The sequence below is a fragment of the Dipodomys merriami genome, unplaced genomic scaffold (assembly GCF_024711535.1).
Source record: "Dipodomys merriami isolate MVZ:Mamm:240054 unplaced genomic scaffold, mDipMer1.0.p SCAF_1, whole genome shotgun sequence".
NCBI lineage: Eukaryota > Metazoa > Chordata > Mammalia > Rodentia > Heteromyidae > Dipodomys > Dipodomys merriami.
The window spans coordinates 112170806-112195641 of NW_027202270.1; the positions used below are offsets into that span (position 1 = coordinate 112170806).

At 35.6% G+C, this 24836-nt stretch overlaps 1 protein-coding gene across 5 annotated transcripts in view; it reads right to left on the bottom strand.

The window, feature by feature from the left end:
• The window catches only part of Mdga2 (MAM domain containing glycosylphosphatidylinositol anchor 2), a 715677-nt gene that overhangs the window by 181008 nt on the left and 509833 nt on the right, over positions 1–24836 (bottom strand). For all 5 annotated transcript variants that reach the window (XR_011373061.1, XM_070027506.1, XM_070027497.1 and 2 more), the window contains exon 6: positions 21134–21403. Coding sequence is in view for 4 of the 5 variants with exons in the window: in XM_070027506.1 (XP_069883607.1) it covers positions 21134–21403 (270 nt within the window). In the remaining variant the exon portion in view is untranslated. The remainder of the gene's footprint in view (positions 1–21133; positions 21404–24836) is intronic.

The window sequence follows — 24836 nt, forward strand, 5'->3', positions numbered from 1 at the left end:
TTGAACTAGGGACTTTGAATTGTAAAGCAGTGGCTCTATCACTGCCTAATCACCAAACCTCATCTTCTTTTAATTCTTGTATTGTTAGCATCTTTCTCTGATCACCATACCTTCACTTGATTTTTATTTATAGCTTTACCTATTTTTTTGTGTTCAGAGTGTAGACTTTTGAAATCAGGGACTTGCATTTGCTCAGGGAGTATTTTCTACTTTAGCCACATCCCGAGAAATTTTTGCTTCAAGTTATCATTCAGTAGTACAGTGTGGCTTTTGTTTAGGCTTAGAGTCAACCATGGACCATAATCTTTGATCTCTACCTTCAGTGTTGCTGGGATTATAGGTATGCACAACTGCATTCTATCCAGGCCTTCAATGTTTAAATCTGACTTCCAATTTAATTTATAGGATAATATTTATGTTTGGCTTTATTTTTAACCTAACAAAAACTCATTTAATTTTTAAAGTTGAATACCTTCAATGTAGATATTTTACAGAGGCTTATTTTCACCTTAGCTATATAACACTATTTTTTAAATCTATAAACAATGAAATATAAACAAGATGTCTCTGCAAACGGCTCATGCTCTCCCTGATATATGGAAGTTAGATCTACTAGTCACTGAAATATGAAGTTATACAGAAATCTAGAAATTCACATATAGTGAGTCCAAAAGAGGACTGTCTTAGGAGAGAATCACAAAGGTGCAATACCCAGGTGCCTCTTCCTATATCTATCAAATAATAAACAAACTGAAATGAACTCCAAAAATGTGAATACAAAGGACTTTTTTCTTAATTTGTTCTTTTTTTTTCTTCTGTATTCTTTACCCAGTATACAGTGCATTCATGTGCACATCTGTGGGAGGGTGGGGACAGGGCACAAAATCAGAGGAAAAAAGATGAAAAAGTGGAGCACAGGAGCACATTGAACATTGATGAAAGTGACTATGCAACTTGTGGGTGGTGATGGGAGGGAGGGAATGGGAGAGAATGAGGGAACAGATGACACTATGTGTAAGGAATTGTTCTTATCACCTGATGTCTATAAAGGTAACTTGCTGCATATCACCTCTAACATAACCATAAAGTACATTTTTTAAAAAGATATAATCATTACTGGACTTATAAAATGGTAACCCCACTATACATCACCTTAATAATAACAATAAAAATAAATACAATAAAGTAGGAAAAAAGTCTCTGAATATCAAGATCATAAAAATAAAGTATTTCAAAGCCAGGTGTTGGTGGTTCATGCCTGTAATCCTAGCTATGCAGGAGGCTCAGATTTGAGGATTGTGATTTAAAGCCAGCACAGGCAAGAAAGTACATGAGACTTTTAGCTCCACAAAACTTCCAAAACGTTAGAAGTGGAGCTATAGCTCAAGTGACAGACTCCTAGACTTGAGCAAAACTGCTCAGGGACAGCCCTCAGGCACTGATTTGAAGCCCTAAGATTGGCACAAGAAACAAATATTTCTGGTCAGTAACATTTTAAATATTATTTTACAGGAATAATTTTGTCAAATAATATTTACTTATTAATGCAATTTCTCATATTTTTTGATGTAGTAAGGTTTAAACTCAGGGTTTTGTATTTCCTAGGCAGGCACTCTACCACCTGACTTATTCTGCCAGTTTTCTATGTTAGTTTCAAGGTAGACTCTTTTTTAAAATTTAATTTAACTTTATTGTAAAGGTGATATTCAGAGGGCTTACAGTTCCATAACTAAGGTACTGAGTACATTTCTTGTCAAACATTGTTACCTCCTACCTTATTTTTCTCCCTCAAGCTAGACTCTTGATTAAAATCTTGGCCAGCTTGGACTACTGACCAATGCACCATCACTGGTTGAGATAGTTTTGTGGACTTTTCACCCAGACTAACTTGAAACACAAACTTCCAGATCTCTGCTTCCTAACTAGCTAGTGTTGTGGGTGTGAGCTATCAAGCTCAGAAATAGTGACAGGTGAGCTTTCTAAGCCTGTACATTAAGCTTACATATTATTGGTGACTGTGATTGGATTAGGAAAACCCAATCCCAAGAATTAATTATGCAATTAATTTTTACAATAGTGAAGAAGCTGTTAACAAAAATACAGTATATGGATGTGATTTGGGTAAGTTTTTAAAATAAAGTGTTTGAATTAGATATGCTATATTATATATTAACTGTAACTAGGAATGATTCCTTGAATTTATTGCTTGGAAAATATATGTTATTGCCATATTATTTTCAGTGCATAATATATGTAATTAAGACATCGCCAATTAGGGAAGAAAGAAACATGAAGTTATTGCTCAATTTTAAGGTTTTATTATTTGCTGATTGAGCCATTTGATAATTATTGTTTATATGCAGTTGATTGCTTCATTGTAAAAATTATGCTTCTGTTAGCACCTTTGTAATGTAAATACATCAGACCACAAATAGCTTATTATTCTGTTACTTTTTTTCCTTTTTAAATATAAAGAATGATGAAATCTTCCTTTACCTATACTGCTTAACAAGTACTCTATTTGTGGTGGAAATAAAACAACCCTAAAATACTCAGTTATTTTCCATTTTACTGGCTTATGAACTTTGGCTTTCTCCTTTCTCTTTTTAGCATCCTTCAAATACTCAAATACAAAGTTAGTCATACTGTTGAAGAAGAATGGGATTAGGGTCTGTTTCTGACATAACTGTTATCATCCCCAGCTGACCAATTTTTAAGTACTTTCAGAAAGTAGCAGATATTATTAATGGAAATCTGAACCCGAGGATACAAAATCCAAGTGAAGAGAGAAAGGAAAAGTGAAGTTTGCACCTTTCCTTAAAAATCGTTTTACTATTTTAAGGATTTAGGTGGAAATCCAAGCAAAATGCTCAGTAAGTAATCCGGAGTACTCAATAGGAACTACTGAAGAACTGTTCCTTGGGAAGAGGAAACAGAGAGACTGAGAGCACATCATCAACACAACACCAGCTCAAGAAAAGAAAAGTATTAAATTATCCTGATCAAAGAACAGAATCCTGAATGTGTTTTAAATAGAGAACAACTGACAGTTGAGTAGATATAAGACTTGAATTAAAAAAAATAGAATAAAAAGACGAGGTGACGAAGACACAGGTGTTACTGGATAAAAATAAGAATATAACAATGTTTGAAATGTTTAAGAAAGTAAGATAAAAGGCTGAGAAATGCTAAATGAAAAGATGTTAAGTTTCAACAGATAATTGGACTCTGTAAAAGTAGACCAGATGTGTAAATAGCAACTCCACAATATGTTCAATAGCAAACTAGAAGCAACAAAATGCAAGATTATTGAGCACTAAGAGGGGACAATAAAACATGTATAGCTCAAGAGAAAACATAGACAAACAGGAGAAAAGTTAGGAAATAACATAGTAAACATGAAAGCCAGTAAAAGGTCTAACTCAAGTAAAAAGGGAATCAAGAAGGAGAGAATAAAGGGAACTATCTGCACAAGTCCTGGCCAAAGATTTTTTAAAAATTGCGTGACTCCAATCAATGAATTCATAAACATAAAAAAATTCCAAGCCAAAATATAAGAGCCATGAAAAGAAACTAACAACATGTAAGGAAAACTATCCAAATATCTGATGATAAAAATTATTAGAGAAATAGAGATAAACTGTGCAAAACGATACACTCAAAACTACAATAGGTAAATCAAAATACGAACTTATAACTCTAGTTATGTTTAGCCAGAAGAGTAAGGGAAAGCATAAATGCACCAGATTGCAGGAAGCAAATATTTGTCATTTGTAGCTAGTGTATGGGACTATGGCATAAATAAGTCAGAAACACAAAATAAATACAAAACAAAAATTAATTGCATCCTGGGCATGGGGGGCTCATGCCTACAATCCTAGCTATGAAGATGCTCAGATTTAGAGATCATGGTTCAAAGCCAGCCCAAAAAGACAATTATCTTATCTCCAATTAGCCAGCAAAGAAGCTGGATCTAGATGCATGGTTCAGTAGCAGCTTCTTATCTCCAATTAGCCAGCAAAGAAGCTGGATGTAGATGCATGGTTCAGTAGCAGAGTTGCAGTAATGTGTGAAAAAGCCAAGCAAAAGGACAAGGCCCTGCGTTAAAGCCCCTGACCCAGGACAAACAAACAACAAAAAAGTTATTTGCAATAACTAGTATAAGTATAGGACAGGCAGAAAAGATCAAAAGCTATGTACATATGACCATATAAGATAATGTTAAGTGAAATGAATCCCAAGATAAGGACACTACTTGTTTTGTTATGCTATTGTTTTTAACATATCTAAAATGTTTTTTGTATGTTCTTTCCCCAGAGTATAACCGGTTTTCACTGTCTTTGACATCGGAGCCCTGCACTGTTTATATATATTTATCTAATTTGGGGAAGGGAAGGGAAATAACAAAAAGCTGAAACAAGGATACAGGTTGACCCATTGTAACAATGAGATGTACAAGACACTATGTTGAAAATGAATTTTACAACTTGGGGGTTGGGGAGTTGGGGATGTGGGAAGGGAAGGAATGGTAGGGGAAAAACAGAGGAGGTAACAATGCTCAATAGGAAATGTACTCATTACCTTACTCATGTCATTGTAACCCCTCTGTACACTATTTTTACAATAAAAAATAAAAAAGTTGCAGACTGACACTTAATCTCTAATATTTTAATAATTACATGCAAATGGTCTAAATGTACTGATTAAAATAGCAGAGAGGATTCACAAAATGACTGATTATTGGAAACTTATTCCAAATATAATAATGCAGGTCAGTTTAAAAATCATGCAAATACAAATTATAAGTAGGTGCTATAGTAATCAGATAAAATTAGTACCAGAACAAAAAAAATGCTCCATTCATTGCTAATCCCTGATCTGCAGGATGCTGAGATATAAGGAACCTGGTTGGAAGCTAGCCCAGGAAGAAGAGTCCCTGAAATGAGTGTCTCTAATTAACCACCAAATAGAAGAAATGCAAATCAAAACAACATTGAGATACCACCTCACCCCAGTTAGAATGGCTATAATCAAGAACTCTAACAATAACAGATGCTGGAGGGGATGTGGACAGAAGAGAACACTACTGCATTGTTGGTGGGAGTGTAAACTTGTTCAACCACTTTGGAAAGCAGTATGGAGGTGCCTTAAAAGACTCCACAAAGAGCTCCCCTATGACCCAGCAATCCCACTTTTGGGCATTTACCTGAATGATCACAAACAAGACTCTACTAAAGCTACCAGCACAACTATTTTACTGCAGCATTATTTACCATAGCTAAGATATGGAACAGATTCCCCTCAGTAGATGAATGGATCAAGAAAATGTGCTATATATACACAATTACATTTTGAGGGTTGGATTCTTCCCTTTAAATAGAAGTCAGCAGGAATACTGAGGAATTAGGTCAACCTACTAGATTGAATTACTATATTATAGACCATTATACCTAATATTAGCATATGTATGTTCTTCTCAAGTGCCTATCAAACCTAAAACATAGATGATAAAATAATATCAAAATGTTTTGAAGAGCTCACTGCATACTGATTGAGTTATCTATTTTCAATAGAATTAAATTAGTAATCAATCAGCAAAAGGCAATAGGAAAAATTTCATTCTCAGAAATTGGAACAATATTCTTTAAAATAGTCTATACATCAAAGAAGTCTTAAGGGAAATTTACAAAGCATAGACCCTCACATACTCATACACAGACACACACTGAACTGAATACAAATAAAAATAGAATATGACAAAATTTGTAAGACTAATTAAAGATATGGTTAAAGGGAAAAGATTTAGCACATAAAATCTAATAAGGAACAAAGAGCAGAAACATTATAAGAAAAGTCATACATAACAGGGGAAAATTGTTTAAAATTCACAAGAGTTCAGATTTTGTTAATCAAAATAAGAAAATAGAATGATATGTAGCAAAACTAATCAAGATGCAGAGAGTTAACAATATGGCTTTGTGATAGACTGAAAGTGTTGAATAATATATTTGAGCACCTTAGTGTGCTCATGATGGTATATCTTATCATTCATTCATCAGTTATCTTTCAACATACCCTGGCTTTACTTCACTTTTCTTCACTTTGTATTATATGAAATGAATCCTTGATTGTATTTTCCCCTCATTCTTCTCTTCGTTTATCTACCCTCTTCCCCTTTGTCCAACCCCACCTTTTGCAACTACCTTTTTCCTGGTGTTTATTTTGTTGAACTAAATTTGGGCTTTGTAAGGAGTTATACAGTTTGAGTTCTCTCCTGTATCTACCATATTTCAGGTAATGCATTTGTGTACACATGCATAGTACCCAAAGTATTTATGTGTGCATGTGCATAGCACCCAAAGTATTTACTTATATATTTGTAGATAATTCTAGCTTCTACATATGAATGAAAACATGCATTCTTTGTCTCTCTGGGTCTGACTTACTTAACATGTTTTCCAGGTCCTTCCATTTCTCTGCAAATAAAGACATATCATTGTTTTTAATGGATAGAAACAATTCCATTCCTAATGGCTAAGTAAATCTTCATTGTGTATGAAGTCCACACTTATCATTCATTCATTTGTTGAAGGCCAAAAAAGCTGACTCCATTACTTGACTTGATTTTGATAATAAGATTCTTCCTTTCTGGATGTCATCTAATACTGACATTGAGAGCAATACTGTTAGTTGAATTAGCATCCCACTTTTTTATTAGCATAAATACGATGAGATACTCCATCCACTGAGAACAATTTTAGATTTTAGTAAATAATCACGTATAATGAGTAATTATAAAATGTACATTATCTTGACAAAACTTTGAACTTGAGATGTTAAATGTTAGCAAGTTCACTCAAACAACAATAACTTCGAATTACTTATTTAGGAAAGGAACTGCTATTTATATTCAGATGAGAATAACCAAATTTGCTAATTTTTAGATTTTGTGTGTCCTTGGTTATTTTTCAGAAACATAATAAAGAAATCATTTTAGGACTACAAAACAATATAATAAAATTCTCTTTCATGTTTTAGGAGGTGTAATTACTAGAGAGTATTAACTTGGGAAAAAAAGAAACAGTGCTTAATTTGCGTAATTGGGATACTTGCACACAGCAGACAGTTCTGCTTTGGGGAAGGTTAAGGATTGTTTTTCTACCATTTTGGAGGTTATTGCTATATTTTTAATTAATGAAATATTATGGACAAAATTATTGGTGATTGAAAATTCACCAATAATTTCTGTTTGTAAATTCATTGAGAAGTTGAGTATGCTAGTTCTTGTCTGTACTTACATCTATGCAAGAGAGAGAGGTGGGAGAATCCTTAACTAAGGCCAGACCTAGGCAGACCTATAAGACTGTAAGTGAAAAAGAAGCTTAAAAGCAAAAGGCCTAGGGGTATGGCTCAAATAATAGAATACTTGTCTAGTAGTCTAAGTTCTGAATTCTAGTACCGTCAAACAACAAGAAAGCTATTCATAGGGGTCTAAATCTGATCAGTTCTTTCTGCAAAATTTCCAATGAACTCCGAATGACTTACTGAACAAATATATATATACCTTTCAATACAAATAGTGAGCATCAATGTGTAGCCATGTGTGACTTTTTCTATTTCTTCTTTATATACATATTTTAATTGGGCAGATATTTTGTGTATTTGTCTACTGTGATTCCATTTATCTTTTTCATTTACTATAAAGTCTCTAAAACATGTAGAATGTGTTAGGACATCCAAGAACAGTCACAATGTACTTTAGAAAATACTAAACTACATAAAACATATTGGTTAGATTCTGAAATTAAAATATATCTGATATTATCAGAGGAAAAATGCTGATTAACAAAACAAAACTTTAAATGAACCTAGAATACACTCATGTAATGAGGTTGTATATTTTGGAAGAAAACTGTAATTAAGAAAATCATCAGGAGCCGGGCACTGGTGGCTCACGCCTGTAATCCTAGCTACTCAGGAGGCTGAGATCTGAGGATCGCGGTTCAAAGCCAGCCCGGGCAGGAGAGACCGTGAGACTCCTATCTCCAATAAACCACCAGAAAACCGGAAGTGGCGCTGTAGCTCAAGTGGTAGAGCGCTCGCCTTGAGCTGAAGAGCTGAGGGACAGCGCCCAGGCCCAGAGTTCAAGCCCCACGACCGACAAAAAAAAAAAAAAAAAAAAAAAAAGAAAATCATCAGGGCTGGGAAGGTGGCTCAGTGGTAGAGTGTTTGCCTTGCATGCATGACGTCCTGGATTCAATTCCTCAGAACCACATAAGCAGAAAAAGCCAGAAGTGGTGCTGTTACTCAAGTGGTAGAATGCTAGCCTTGAGCTGAAGAGCTGAGGGATAGCACCCAGGCCCAGAGTTCAGGCTCCACGACTGACAAAAAAAAAAGGGAGAAAATTATCAGTATTCATGTGAGGAGTTCTTTTTCAAAGTATAAGAAGAGTAGATTCTCAACACAGAAAGCATCATTAGTAGGTCTCTGGCAATATTAAAGATAAAGCAAGTAGAAAGGACTTTTTTTTTTTTTGCTGTTTTGGTTTAAGTAGTTGTTCTGTGGCAGAATACACACAAGGCCCTGGGATGAATGCTCTGATCACAAAAGAGTAAGAAAGAAGGGAGGGAGAGGCAAAGAAGGAAGGGAAAGAGAAGAAGGAAATGAGGGGGAAAAGAGAGAACAGAATACTGGTTATCAAACCTTGAAGTGAAAATAAGTATTGTAAAGATCTGGATGAATTGTTGAAATGTTTTGATTAAGACAATGGCCTTGGTGCCATTTTTCTGACTTTCTTTCCTTTTTGGAAGGGGGTGAATAGGACAAGATTCTACTCTGTAACCTAGCTTGACCTGAAGCTTACAATCTTGCCTCAGCCCCTCAATGTAGGAGTTTCAGGTATGAACCACAATGCCTCGCTCGTATTGTGGCTTTTGAATCCTAGATTAGAGTTTAAACAGAGCTTGTATTTGCATACTGCTTTTGTATTGATGTATATTAAATTCTATATGATAATTACTTCCATTTTGTGACATTTCTATTCACAGATATAATGTACTTTGATCATACACTTTCTACTACTCTTCTTTTGTTCTATGACACATGAATTACTTTTACTCAGGTTTGCTTTGGCTTTTTTGTTGTTGTTCTTATTTTTCTTTCCTTTTTGCTGGTATTCCCTCATATTCTATGCTCCTATTTAGCTTTTGTTACTCAAGGCTGATCCTGTATCAATTGAACCACATCTTTACTTCCTTTCTTTTGTTTGCAGTTTAATTGGAGAACTTTCCTACGTGGGCTGGTTTTGAACTGGAATCCTTATATCTCAGCCTACTGAGTACCTAGAATTAAAAGCATGGCTATTCTTTCTGATGGAAGCATAGAATTCCATTGTGTGTGTGTGTGTGTGTGTGTGTGTGTGTGTGTGTGTGTGTGTGTGTGTGTGTGTTGTGTGTATACACATACCACATTTTCTTGATCCATTACTCTACCGAGGGGCATCTGGGTCAGAAAGTATGACACTGCCCCATTTGTAAGGAAATGGAAAGACTTGGAAAAAAATCATATCAAGTGAAGTAAGCCAGATCCAAAGAAACGTAGATTCTATGGTTTCCCTCATTTGTAATAATTAGTATAAGTCTAGAATAATCTTAGCAGATGAGCAAAATAGCTTAATAGCTATGTACATATGACCATATGAGAGATGCTAAGCAAAATGAACTCCAGGATATGGAAACAAGAGATTTTTCTTTGTTTTAGTTGTTTTTAATGTACTATGTGATTTCTTTTTTCTTTTATGTTTTTTTTTTCCTTTTTCCTATGGTTTATCCCTTGTTGTCACTGTATTTGATTTTGGTACCCTGGGTAGTGCATATATGTTTATTTGAATTAGGGAAGGGAAGGGGAACAACAAAATGGTAAGAAAAAGGACAAAGGTGAACCAATGCAACAGCGATACTCATAAAACAATAACTGGAAATGAACTGTACAAGTTGGGGACATTAGGAGGCAGGGAAAGTAAGAGAAAAATGAGGGAGGGATAACAAGTTCAACAAGAAAGTTACTTACTGCCTTACATACGTAACTGTAACCCCTCTGTACCTCACCTTGACAATAAATTTTTAAAAAATAAAAGAAATCAAACAATAACAACAATAAAAAAGCACAGGCACCCAGAAAGGTGCTTCTTCTTGACACGTCCATGTATGCATACAATGAACCTTGATAACACACACTAATTGGTTCTTCTGCAACCTTCATCTACCCCCTTTCTCAAATTACTCTCAATGAACTTCTCTGTTCCATTGACACCCATGTTCCATTATCAGGTATTTGACTTTATTCACTCTCCTTCAACTCTCTGCCTTCTCCTGTTTTACACTCCAGAGAGGACCTGTGTTATATTCTTGTCTTGTTTTTATTAGTAAGCTTTTTATTGTGAAAATACCATAGAGAGGGGTTACAATTACATGAGCAAGGTAATGAGTACATTTCTTATCAAGCATTGTTGCCTTCTCCTTTGTTTCCCCTTACCATCCTTGCCCTCCCATCTCCCCCCGCCCCCCTCCCCCCCACCAAAGTTGTAAAGTTCGTTTTCGACATAACGACTTGTACATCTTTGTTGCAAAGGGTCCACCTGTATCCCTATTTAAACCACTTGTTTTTGCCCTTCCCCTCCACAAATTATAGTAACATCAAATACAGTGAAAGCAGCTGTTATACTGTCGGGGAGGGACATACAAAGCAACAAAGAAATCATTTTATAAATATATTAGAAACAATAGCAAGAAAGAAAAACCATTGTCTTTTTTAAAGTATATGTTAACTGTTAAAAGTGGCTTCTCTGTTGTATTTCATACATGCATATACAGTACTTTAATCAGATTGACACCCTGTCTACTTTGACTTTCCACTTTACCCTATTTTTCGATGATTTTTGCTTTGGCATCTTGATTCACAAATGCAATGGCTTTCAGTACTGTTTAGCTTCTTAACAATTCCTTTTTTGTCTCTCCTCCATCATCTAATCCCTTCAAGCAGTCCTATAATTACAAACATATTATTCATGTATGTGCATGTATGTTTGCATGTATGATCCTGTGTGCAGTTACATACTTGTTTATCTTTTAGGGCTGTATTCACATGACATTTTTTTGGTTGGTCGTGGGGCTTGAACTCTGGGCTTGTGTGCTGTCCCTCAGCTCTTCAGCTCAAGGAGAGTGCTCTACCACTTGAGCTACAGCACCTTTTCTGGTTTTTTGGTGGCTTATTAGAGATAGGAGTCTCATGGACTTTCCTGCCCAGGCTGGTTTTGAAACATGATCCTCACATCTTAGCCTCCTGAGTAGCTAGGATTACAGGTGTGAGCCACCAGCACCTGGCATAAACATGTTATTCATCTATGTTTATGTTTATTTGCATATATGATCCTGTGTGTACTTACAATACATGTTTATCTTTCAGGGCTGTATGCACATGACAGAAAAAATGCAACTTTTTCCTAAATCTGGCTTACTTTACCCAACAGGATCTATAGTTCAAGTTACTTCCCTGAAAACAGCATAATTTTATTCATTAGTTTCAGGGTATGTGGACTGTTTTCATACCTTGGTTATTGTGAGTAGTGCTTCAATAAACATGGACTTGCTAGTGCCTCTATTACGTCCTCACTTCTATTACTTTATTTCCTCTCTTCCTTTCGCTTCTATGTACACCTCCTTAGTAGTGCCATCTTTACTTTTATAGCAACAACAAAACACAACCTAAACTCATGAAAGCAAGGCTTGATTTGATTAAATTAACTGCTCTGTCATCTGCTTTATATGGCTTTTACTCTAAAATCTTTTCCATATTTTTGTGGAGGCCCTCAAAAACATTTATTCAATGTATTAATAAAAATGTGTCCCTCTAAAATTAGTCTTTAGAGCATAGTAAGACAAGCGTCTTTCTGTTGAAGATTGGTTCAAGGACATTCCCAGCCTTGGCTAAATAACTTTTAATGTGTATAATATTTAGTAATTGTATTATGATTTAAGGAGAGTTTTATAATATAGTATGAAGCAAACATTCTAAAATATGCTAGGTAAATCCAAGTTTGAAAATAGTAAGCATACACAGTAAAATAATGGTAGCTACCTGAGTTGATGTTAATTCAGTTAATATTTATGAGTGGTTCTGTATGATATGTGTTTTGAGACTGCCTTCTTTGGGTGCTTTTTGGTGGCAGTAGTGGTATTGTTATTTGGGGTTTTGTGTGTGTGTGTGTGTGTGTGTGTGTGTGTGTGTGTGTGTGTGTGTGTGTGTGTGTGTGTGTGTGTGTGTGTATGACTACTAGGGCCTAAATAAGATGTGTTTTAATTGGAAAATACTGTAATAAAAATATCAGTTGGTTTTCCATATTTTGTTTATTATACTATATTATGTTTCAATTGAATGAACATATTATTTCCATGCTGGATTCTTAAAATAAAATGTTTTCCTATTAAAAAAAAATATGTAGTATGTATTGGAATATGAACATGGTAAATACTCATGCTAACTACTATTATAGTGTAGTTTTGCTGGTACGAGGATTTGAACTCAGGTCTTTCTGCTTGCTAGACAGTTTCTCACCTGAGTCACCTGAGTCACCCTATCAGTGTCTGTTCGTGTTGGTTTGTTCTGAGATAGAATGTCACTCTATTATGCCCATACCAACCTGAACTGTGATCCTCCTATTTGTGTTTTCCCATATCATTGGGATGCCAGGTACCAGTCATGGCTTCTAATCGTTGGGTGCCACCCAAAATGGGTCAAAATGGGGTTTTACAAAGTATTTTTGTTGGGAGAGAGTTGAGCTGTCTGTGAACTGGAATCCCTCAGTTTCTGCATCTCATATAACCACCATGCCTAGCTAGCTATTACTGTTATTTAAACAGTATGGATGCACTCAAAAAAATTCAAGTTTTTATCTCAGAATTTTAAGTATTTATAATAAGCGTAAAGAAGATCACTTTGAAATGTTTGCAATGCTAATATATCTCTCAGTAAAATGATTTCAGGACAAAAATGTTTAATATTAAAATTCAGATATTTAAACAGTTCAGTACTTTGATGTGTACAAATGAATTAGATAAATCGGCACATTTCAGAACAGAGAGTTATGATGTTCCTGGAGGTTACACTATATTTCTGCAGCTAGAGAAGCATAAATTCATGCCCTCCTGAATACATATTGACTTCCTCCATAAAGGTTAACTCTATCTCAATATTGACATTACTTTATATTTCTAAATACTAGGAATCAGAGACCATTGCCAACAGAATATATGCAGAAAAAATTCTCAAATTAAAAGAAAAAAAACCACATGTGTCATTCAAAGGGGTCATGGGTTCAGGAAAAGTGCTGAAATTATAGATTAAAAGGGAGGAAGAAAAGGTATTTGAAACATTGAGGCATAATGAAAGCCTAATGTGAAGCACACCATTTATAGGGTGCAGGGCACACAAAACTGCCCTTAAAACATGTTGCAAATTATCTGGTACTTTGATCATCAAAGAGCCAAGATATCTGACCCTTTTTGTAAATGGACCAGACTTGTTCCTGCCTTATAACAAAGAATATGATAACGAAATTGCATGACTACTGAGGCAGGGTCAGCAGAAAACTCACAGTTCTGAGAACCGCTCATCTGCCAAATTAGTTTGAGAAGGGAAAGGGAAGTTGAAGGAGAGGGACCAAGCATTGTGAGTGATCCAGGTTCATTGTGTGCATACATGGGCCAGTCATAAAGAAACCACTTGCTGGGAGCTAATGGCTTATGCTTATGCCTTAAATAACAGCTACTAAGGAGGCTGAGCTATGAGGATCCCAGTGCAAAGCCAGCACAGGTAGAAAAGTCCCTGACACTCTTATCTCCAAATAACCAGCAAACATTTGGAAGTCATGTTGTGGTTCAAATGGTACACCACCAGGCCTGATCAACAAAAGCTAAGCAAGAGTGTACAGTATGAGATGTCCTGTATATGAATATATACTTAGAGAAAAGTGGGGAAAGAGGGGTAGGGGAGATGAGAGGGAAGCAGAGAGTTGGAGAAAGAAAGGGACAGAAGAGAGAGAGACACAGAGAGAGAATGAAACAGTGCGTGACCTGAGCAGCCCAGCTGTTAAAACTTTCTAGTACAAGAACCAGCTTTTTTTTTACTCAAAATGCTCGAATGTTATTCTAACCTCTCTTAATTTCTGACTGCAATTATACATTTGACATGGAATTTTATTTATTTTGTTGTAGCTGCGTTTGAACTCCACAGACCCATGCTTTTAGCCATGTCTTTCACTGGTTATTTTTTGAGACTGTGGTGTCACTTCTTGTCCACACATAGTTCTGGACTGAACTCCACATGTTTTAAACTCCTCATTATTACTGGGATGATAGGCACATGCTGCAGCATTCAGCTTTCATCAGTTGAGATGGAGTTTGGACAGAAGATGTGTCTGCCCAGGCTGGTCTGGCATAGGGAACTCCCTCGGCTTTCTCCATAGTTGAGAACAAGAGGCATCAGCCACCTGCACCTGGCGGAAACTTATTTTTAACGGAGTCTCTCAATCATCAGATTTATAAGCGAGATAAAAGATGAGATGAATATTGAGGGTTTTTGCTGGACAGTAATGTGAATTATCACATTTTCAAGTGAGCCATTCACATCACACAAATTATTTAGTAACACTTAGGATGCCTTGATATCATCTAATGCACACAGTAATATTCAGAAGAGATATGTGATCTAAACTAATGGATATTTTATTATTATTTTATCATCTTTAAGTTGTTGTACAACTGCGTTGCCATTCACCAAAGCAGTTTATAAATACAATGAGTCCTGGTAACATCACCATTCTTACCATTTCTCCATGCCCACACCTTCCCTTGCTTGTCTTATTTCCCCTGTTCTTTCTACTCAGCAACTTCTCTCCCCTTGACCCCACCCTTGTCAAATACTAGCTTCCTAGTGTTTATGAAACTAGTCAATTTATGAAAGACATTCATTCGCTTAGTGTGTTTATTGAGCATCTATCATATATTGGGTGATGTTCTAGACTACATGCATACAACATAGAATCAGATAACAGAAGGTTTATCTGTCCCTTTAGCATGAGAGGGACAAAAAACAAATGCATGTAAAATAATTTTAGATAGTTGAGTTATAAGAAGAAACCACAAACCATAGTATCGGAAATAAAAGTGGCTTGTTTAGATAAAGAAGTTAGGAAAAATGTTTCAGAAGAGAGTTTGAAAATTCACATTTCAAGATAACAAGCATATAGAAACAGCAGCAGCATTATCATATAGGAAAGTCTCTGGATTCTTTCCTGTACAGAATTTGAATGCACCAGTGTCTTCGGCAAGCCACCCGTCTGTGGCTGCATGCTTCCATTCTTCCACAAACCTCCCTTTGCCAGCCTGTGGTTTGTCCACATCTTTCTGTTCTATTTCCTTTGCCTCCTTATTTTCTCTGCAAAACTATACAGAAGTGGCCAATTACATTCACAGCATGATTTCCTTGCTGCTTTGAAGTTTCCTCCACCAAATAAATTACTTTGTCCATCTGAAGTTTGTCCTTCCTTGTACAAAATCTTGGGATGGGGACATAGTGCATCTAGATTTTTTTGGGCTGGTGTATAACAAGAATGGCTGTTCTCCAATTAACAAGAGAATCCTAACTTATATCCAAGATCTGTAACCTAGTTATATCTTCAGTCTTCAACAGAATCACTTTAATATTCTACTGAATATATTTTAAAGTTTCTTCAGCCTGCCCCTCCAGTCTCTTCCAACTGCTACTCAGAAATCAGTTCCTCTGCACCTTTCAAGAGAGTTTCAGGTTCAGATTTCTGGATGAGTCTGATTTTTATCACCATAATAAAAATACCCAAGGTGTCTAAGGAGAAAAAGGTATTTAGCTTACTGTTCTGAAGGTACCATGGCATGGTTGTCTCAACAGTGCAGTTCTGGAGAGGATTCCATGAGAAGAGTGCCAAATGTCAGGGTACATGTTTGAGCAAGAAGACATATCTCATGCCAAAAAAAAAAAAATAGGCTGAATGGGAAGAGTTAGACATGGCCTCCACAATCTCTTCCTAAAACCATCTACTAACAGCTTTGCTGAAAGCCTTGGAGGATTAATCTATAGTGGGGTCGTAACAGGATAGATATTGGTAAATGATGGGAACTCATCGTGAGGAGGAAATGGAAGCAGGTGGATGTTTTCAGGAATTCCCCTAGGGGCTACATCTTATTCCTGATCCCGTCTACTCTTGGTGCTTGCTGTCCATCTTGAAATGAGCTACTTTGTTCTACTCGCAGACAGTATGTGATGCTTTACCATAGGCTTGGAGCAATACAACCAAGTAAGCATGAACGAAAACCGGTGAAACTATGAACTGACATAAACTTTTCCTTCTCAGAGTTGGTGAAAACTTTGGGTTTCCTTTGTGGAAAATGATGAGATGCAACTTTACCCAAGCCCTACATGAAGGAATTCACTTATCTATTTTCTCTCATAGATAAACATTGAGCATCTCTCCATGAAATCTATTGGTGCTTTGAAATGTTTCTAATGCATGGTGCCCAAATCTTATCTGGCAGGAAAACACTTGTGGCAAAAGCGCAGAGGTGGCCTCTGGACCTATTCTCACAGTGCTTCTTGGTAAGTAAGACAGACTAATACCCTGCTTTAAAAATGCTTTGTATATTGGGGCTGGGAAGGTGGCTAAGTGATAGAGCGCTTGCCTTGCATGCATGAGGCCCTGGATTCGATTCCTCAGCAAAAAGAAGCAAAAGAAAAAAGAAAAAGAAAAAAAGCAAAAAGAAAAAAAGCCGGAAGTGGTGCTGTGGCTCAAGCGCTAGAGCGCTAGCCTTGAGCTGAAGAGCTGAGGAACAGCGCCCAGACCCAGAGTTCAGGCCCCACGACCGGACCCCCCCACCTCAAAAAATGTTTTGTGTAGAGAAGACTCCATGCCCCAACCCCAAGCCAAGAAACTTAGTATCAAGCCATGTAGATAGCAGGGTGAACAGCAAAGATGAAGAGAGAAAAATGTACCATACTCTAGTTCCCTTTGCCAATCCAGGTTCTAACCCCAAACTGGTTGAGTCTGGGGAGGCAAGAACATTTTATACTGAGCCAGAATTAGAATTTTACTACTATTTTGGGTTCAATGTGTATTTGTAATTTTATGGACCATAGGCAGTCAAAAGGGCCACAATACAGTAAAATCTAGTCATGCTTTTGTCATGTGATTTACTAAACAATACAATTTAATCGTAACAGAAGGAAACTCTGGGCATGTCTCAATACAGTAAGTAAACAACAAGACCGTCAAATAAAAATGAAATAACATATCGTAAGGCTTTGAAAACGGCTCAGGCCAAACTCCATGTAATTTTAATGTAATATTACTTTTAGACAGACTGGGAAATTTCTTCACTACTGATTCAGTAGGAATATCACTGTCATTTCTTAAAGGATTGCATGAAAAGGCATTGCGATAATACTTATAAATGGAAGGGGAAACAAAGGAAGAGGCAACAATGTTTGATAAGAAATGTACTCATTACCTTGCTCATGTAATCGTAACCCCTCTGTTTGGTATTTTCACAATAAAAAATAAATGTTTTACCCATATTAGTAAACCATACGAGAATCATATTCAGTTTGATTTTTATCTCCAGAGTCATACATCTATACGTATTCATGGATATGTGTATACATATAAATTAATATGCAGTGTACAATTAGTTTATTTAAATGTGTTCTCTACTTTTCAATAGGTCAAAGGGGGATTCTGGACATGTTTCTAAAGTCTCATTCTTATGTGAAGAATTTCTCTGACTCTGCACATAGACATTTATTAATTGAAATGGTAACTCTGTGTATAAAGTACACTTGTTTTGAAACTTGGATTCTGATTTCATTACAGAAACAAGCCTGCCATTCTATACTTATTGTATGCATGCTATATCACCCAAGGTACTGCAGGCATTACATATTTCAGAAGACTGAAATAATTTATTTGATACAGTGAAAGGAAAGACATTTCTCTGGACTGAATTTCTTACCCTGAGAAATCAGGTATCTCACATAATTGCAGTAGCTTTCCTCTCCCCAGTTTAGCCAAGAGTATTTCTATATTCAGCAAAATTACATACTGATTCGACTTGATGAGTTATGTGAATGCTTTTGCTGAGAGGTCCCACTAGTAATATAATAAGATTATGCAAATATGCACTTCTGACAAATTAAAAACATAAAAAGAAATTATGGTTCAGGGAAATACATTTTTAGGGCTTTATTTATTTCAGGTCATTTGTGTTAAAGTTGGAAACTTTACAAGGTAAGTACACAGATGGAGGCTGTAGGCAGGAAAGGGAGGAGTAAGTCATCCTGGGAGCATGAGTTGCTGGGCACTGAGTTGGTCTTTATGGAGGGTATCTGAGCAATACACACATTCTCTGCTACACAATTCTCTAACTGCTTATGGATTCAATGTTGAAAAGGGTTTTGTCTGACTATGTTGACTAGATACAGCACATTTTCCCCCAGAGAGTTCTCATCTTTAACAAAACAATAGAATGAAAGTTTTATTATTGGATCAATGGCACTTAAGTGTAGACGTGGCAGTGGCTTATCTAATCTCAGGCTTAACAAATTTTGATAGATTATTCCACCGCTCCTTGGGAAAGCAAGTCATTTTAAAAGCAAAGAAAACTACCAAACACTGATGACCATGTACTTTCTTTTTCTGTTTCATCTTTTCTTTTATAATTTGGGATAGGAATACAGAATCGGGCTCCTCACAGATTCCAGGCTTAGAAGAAGTTTCACTTCATTGATACTTATTTTCAAAACTGGAAGGTTAGTTTCTTCCACTTGAGAACTTTATTTTTTTATTTATCTTACATATCATTATTTATATATGCATCTCCCTTACAGAAAGGTATGCTCTTTTGAGGGAAGTGTATGGTCCCTGATCTATGGAATTAGCGTCACTCATTGACTCTATTATCATGTGTAATTTAGCCATTCAAAATTTCTTAAGTAATTGAAATAAAGATCACATTTTGTTGGTTATGAATCTTTTAAAAATCTTATTTTCTACATTTATGAAGCCAGAATGAGTCTTACATCCACTAGTTTCTCTCATTGCTTCTATCAGACATATTAACGAGGTCATAGTGATATAACTTAGAAGACAATCTCAGAACTGATGTATCTCTAAAAATCTTAGTTATAAGTATTTTTGTCAGGAATTTGAACTCAGGGTTTTATGCTTATTAGGCAGGTACTCTACCACTTGAGCAAGACCTCTAGCCTTTCTGTTCTGTTCTCTTTGTTTCTGACCCTGAATCTTGCTGTCCTTCCCACTTCCTGGTTGGTCTGGACAAGATTCTCCTGTTTATACTTCTTGCTGTACCAGGAATGACAGGTACATTCTATCATATATCTAGCTTTTCTGTTTAAATGGAAATCTTGATCGACAGAAATGGTATTCACGAGGGCTGGTCTGGAATTGTGATCTTCCCAATGTCAGCTTCCCTAGTAACAGAGATAAGAGGTGCCTGCCAGAGTGCCCAACTGATCTGTTGAAATGAGATCCAGGAAACATTTAATCCTCATCTTGCCTTGAATTGTGATCATCTTTATCTCCACCTCCCTGGAATTATAAATTATCCTTTATGACCTAAAGGACAATATTATAGAGAAAAAGCTGTTTACCAAAGAATTTGGATGAAGACTGATTAAAACATTGGCTCTGGATATGGATAATTCCATGTATTTTACTTTTATTTACATTTCACATATGCCAAAATATGATGCAGAGCTTAGAAAAGATAAATAAGTAGCATGCCCCTACATGAGAAAACACTGTGGCAACTTAATTGTGAGTGTGTTTTGTTTTAAAGAGATGGATAAAATGGTGGTATATGTTGCAATTATTAAATATCAGGAGGTCCACAGTTTGGTAGCTGAGAGGGCACTAATGATGTCTTGATAAACACGATAATACTTCACAATATTTTGAATGTAGTATGTTACTGTTAAGTAATAGATTTGTAGTCATTTGGATGATGACAAATGATGATAGTCACTAAAATCACCAGTCTTTTTTCACAAACCACATATGCTAATCTTGAAATCAATTATGTTTTGCTTCCTTCATAAACTGCTGTCATGAGTAATATTCAGGTTCATCATTAAGCATTCACCAGAGCACACAGATGTCAACCTTAACCTCAGAAGTGTTAGATGCAAGTATCTGCCTCCACCCCAACTCAAGACCAGATAAAATAAGACAGAAAGGTGCACAGAGTGTCTTATATGTTCTCCTGGCCTCTCTACTACATCTTTAGTACCAGCTAGAACAGCCATATGATGCTAAATTAGTGACACACATTTTATTTCATCCCCTTCAATAGGAGGTGCCTTTTATTTTCTGATTTTCTAGTGTCATTCTTCAGTATTGGTATGTCACAATCTCAATTCTGAGCAAAAGTCTCTATCTATTCCTTACTAAAATCAGCCAAAAATGACAATGAGTTCTCTTTTTTCAAGAGTTAATATGTCATTTATGCTTGCTGAACACCAAATGCTACCAATGTTTTATTTTCACTCCATGAAAAAGGAAACTTTCAGTAACTGGATAAATGGATCATTAGATAATTCAGTATTAGGATGATTGAGAAATACTAAATAGATTATAATAATGTGATGTTAATTGTAATAATAGATTCAATAAAGGCTTATGAAACATAGAATTCCTAAATTTAGGGTATTTCTCAACTGTTATATACTCTGTGTAACACTGTTGTACATTTTATGCTATACTTTCTTCTTCATCTATAGTAGATAGTAAAATGATTTAACTTATCATGAAGAGTAGGTTATAAAAGCAAACATACAGCAATATCAACTGGATTTAGGATTTTAAAGTGCCATTTATTATTAGACAATATCTCATTATTTCAAAGCAGTCTTTCCTTCTCTTACAGACAGGTAATATTTGGGGAAATAATTTCAGATCAAACTAGGTCAGTAATTGCCTTTTGATATACTGGGTAAACCAATATTTGTAAGCAATGTCTCAAGATAAACTTACCTCTCACAATAATGTTGGTGGACTTTTTTGCAGGGTTTCCCACGTTATTATTGGCAAGGCAGCTGTAGGTACCAGCATCATCTGAGGTGATGGCGGGTATAGTCAGAGTCCCTCCATTCAAAACAATCTTTTCAGGAAGAGTCCCAAAGGACCTGACCCAGGTAAGGGAAGGTGCAGGCTCTCCTCCCGTTGTAACACACACTAATGTTATGGCCTCTCCAGGATTCACAACTATTGGGTCATCCACCAGGAGTTTAATTGACGGAGAGGCTAAAAGACATAAACAGAGACATGTGTCTGTTTAGATACGCAGCAGCTGGAAGTCAATACCATGTTTTATACGTTGTTCCTTCATCCACACAATGAAAATTAAAAGCGAGAAATAATCTTCATCAAAAGCAGACTGTGCTGCTCAAGTCTAAGCAAGATGTGATAGTTTTTGTACTAAGCAAAATGACATAAACACATAATTGTGTGGGGAATTTTACAATGAAAATGGGAATCCAAGTCTTTCCATTTCCTAACAAATGGAGCAATGTCATTCTTTCTAATGGAGGCATAGAATTCCATTGTGTATATATACCACATTTTCTTGATCCATTCATCTACTGAGGGGCATCTGGGTTGGTTCCATATCTTAGCTATGGTAAATAAAGCTGCAAGTGAAGTAAGCCAGGCCCAAAGAAACATAGGTCTCATGGTTTCCCTTATTTGCAATAACTAGTATATGTCTGAGACAGCAGAAAAGGTCAGATAAGTTGATGTTAGGCGAAATGAACCCCAAGAGAAGGACTCAAATGGTTTTTCTTTCTTGCTATTGTTTCTAACATATTTATAAGATGATTTCTTTGTTGCTTTGTATGGCCCTCCCCCACAGTATAACCCCTGTTTTCACTGTATTTGATGTTGGTTTAATTTGTGGAGGGGAAGGGAAAAAACAAATTGTTTAAATAGGGATACAGGTGGACCCATTGCAACAATGCCACATACAAGACGTCATGTTGAAAAATGAACTTTACAACTTTGGCGGGGTGGGGAGCGACGGAGCGCAGGAGGGGGGAAAGGGAGATGGGAAGGGATGGTTAGGGGAAACAAAGGAGGAGGAAACAATGCTTGATAAGAAGGTATATATACACAATGTCAGAAAGAATGACATTGCCCCATTTGTTAGGAAATGGAAAGACTTAGAAAAATTATATTAAGTGAACTAAGCCAGGCCCAAAGAAACATAGGTCCTATGGTTTCTCTTATTTGCAATAACTATTATATGTCTGAGTCAAGCAGAAAAGGTCAGATAAGTTGATGTTAGGGAAATGAACCCCAAGATACGTATTCAAATGTTTTTTTTTCTTTCATGTAATTGTTTCTAACATATTTCTTTGTTGCTTTCTAACACTTGATTGTTTCTAACATATTTCTTTGCTGCTTTGTATGTCTCTCCCCCACTGTATAACCCCTGCCTTCACTGTATTTGATGTTGGTATAATTTGTGGAGGGGAAGGGAAAAAACAAATTGTTTAAATAGGGATACAGGTGGACCCATTGCAACAATGCAACGTACAAGACATAATGTTGAAAAGTGAACATTACAACTTTGGTCGGGTGGGGGGGAGAACCAGATACGGGGAGAGGAAGGGGTATGGGAAGGGTTGGGAAGGAAAAACAAAGGAGGAGGCAACAATGCTTGATAAGGGATGTACTTATTATCTTGCCCATGTAATTGTAACCCCTCTGTACGGTATTTCCACAATAAAAGAAAAAGAAAAGATAAGAAATGTAGTCATTACCTTGCTCATGTAATTGTAACCCCTATGTATGGTATTTTCACAATTTAAAACATTGCAAAATAAAAAAGAGAATTCAGTTGATTAGAGTTTTAAATCAAAATTTCAGTTCTTTTTATATTGTTATAGCTCCCTTGGATATTGTCTTTCCCTTGTAAACACTACAGCTATTTTAGTCCTTCTACTTTTCTGGTGAAGATAGTTATTTAACTTTTTAATTTTACAACCTGAATTAAAACAAGTAACTGACAAGCACAAATTATCCATCTTTTACCATGCAGTAGGTCTGACGTTTTGTTCATGAAAGGAATATCCAAACTGCCTAATTCAATGCAGTCCCTAAGTATATTAAGTTCTCCAATAAGAAAAATCGAGGTGGTTGAGTTCTCATAATCAGGGTTTGACATGAAATATTTCTGAATGTTTGAACTCAGATGTCAGCATAAGGCATTTATTCTGATTTTATTTATGGATAAATTATTTGTACATACACTAGGGGAGAGTCAGGAAAAATGCCTTTGCTCAATATAGATTTTCTGAGGTTTCTATTTTAAGTGTTCGATGAAAAAGCTTCAACACAGCATGTCCTTATTAAATGCATGCTTATCTGCATTTTTTATCCTGAGTGAATACCAAGTTGTAATTTTCACTGGACAGATATCGTAACCTACAGTAATGGTAGGCATTTTAGGTGTGGCAGGGTTATGTTTAGGAGCCCTGGTAGGAGTGGTTTAGTTGCTGTGTGTTTGAGCTCTCAGTGTGTTATTTAGAAATAAAACAAATGCACAGATAATTTATCCATAAATAAAATCAGAATAAATGCCTTATGCTAACATCTGAGTTCAAACATTCAGAAATATTAGAGCTGCATCATTTGAAATCAATTCATATCAGAAATATTTAAACTGCTCAGTAGCATGGTGTGACATATATAGACCTATTTTCAGCTTAGATTTCAAGCTCAAAATCAAGGATTAACTCCTTATGTGGCTCAATAAAAGCTTTTATTTTTACTTTTTTTTTTAAGCCTGAGGTAAGAAGAGAATAATTCCACATGACAGTTTCACAAAACAGACATGGAATGTGCCTGTGATGTTTTTGAATATAATGGTGCATGTTGACTCCTGTAACATCATTTGACAAAATATAGAAGTTTTCAAAATGTGGTAATATTCCTTCGGTTATATAATAAATATCTACGATAAAACTCGTACATATATAAGATGATAGGCAAAACTCACCATAGTTTTGTGGAAAACAAAGTGTCTTTGAGAGCAAATTATTAAATTGATATATTCTTTTTCTAATTGAATATCTGAAAACAGTTAATACACTTAACTATTATTATCACCATCAAGATATAAATGAAAATGTTCTTGAGTTAACTAACACAATTTATAAAAATATGTAACTGAAATAGAATTCTCACGATTTGACATTTAATTCACATTAACAATGCTTAACTTGTCATATATCATATTTTAATTCTACTAAAAGGCAGAAGATATAGAGTAATTAATAGCATGTATTTTGACTATAGAAACACACAAAGTGGCATGTAATCAACAAATACTTTTCCCCATTACTGGCTTATACAAGAAAGAGTTGTTATCTGTAGTATATTATTTTTTAAAAGTTTCAAAGCTCAAAATGTAACATATATATGCATATATAACATATTTATGCATATATATTACACATATATAAAGGAGTTTGCTCTTTCAACTACCACACATTAGACATTTACATTCATATATAGTCTTATTACTAATGTTACATTTGCAAATCTGAAGTGAAAGCTACAACTTAGTTTTGATGAAGATAAAATTTATTATATCTAATTTTCCTTGAAATTAAAAATGGCCTATGAACATCACGTGGATACCAATTTCAAGACCTTAAGAATATTTATACACTTT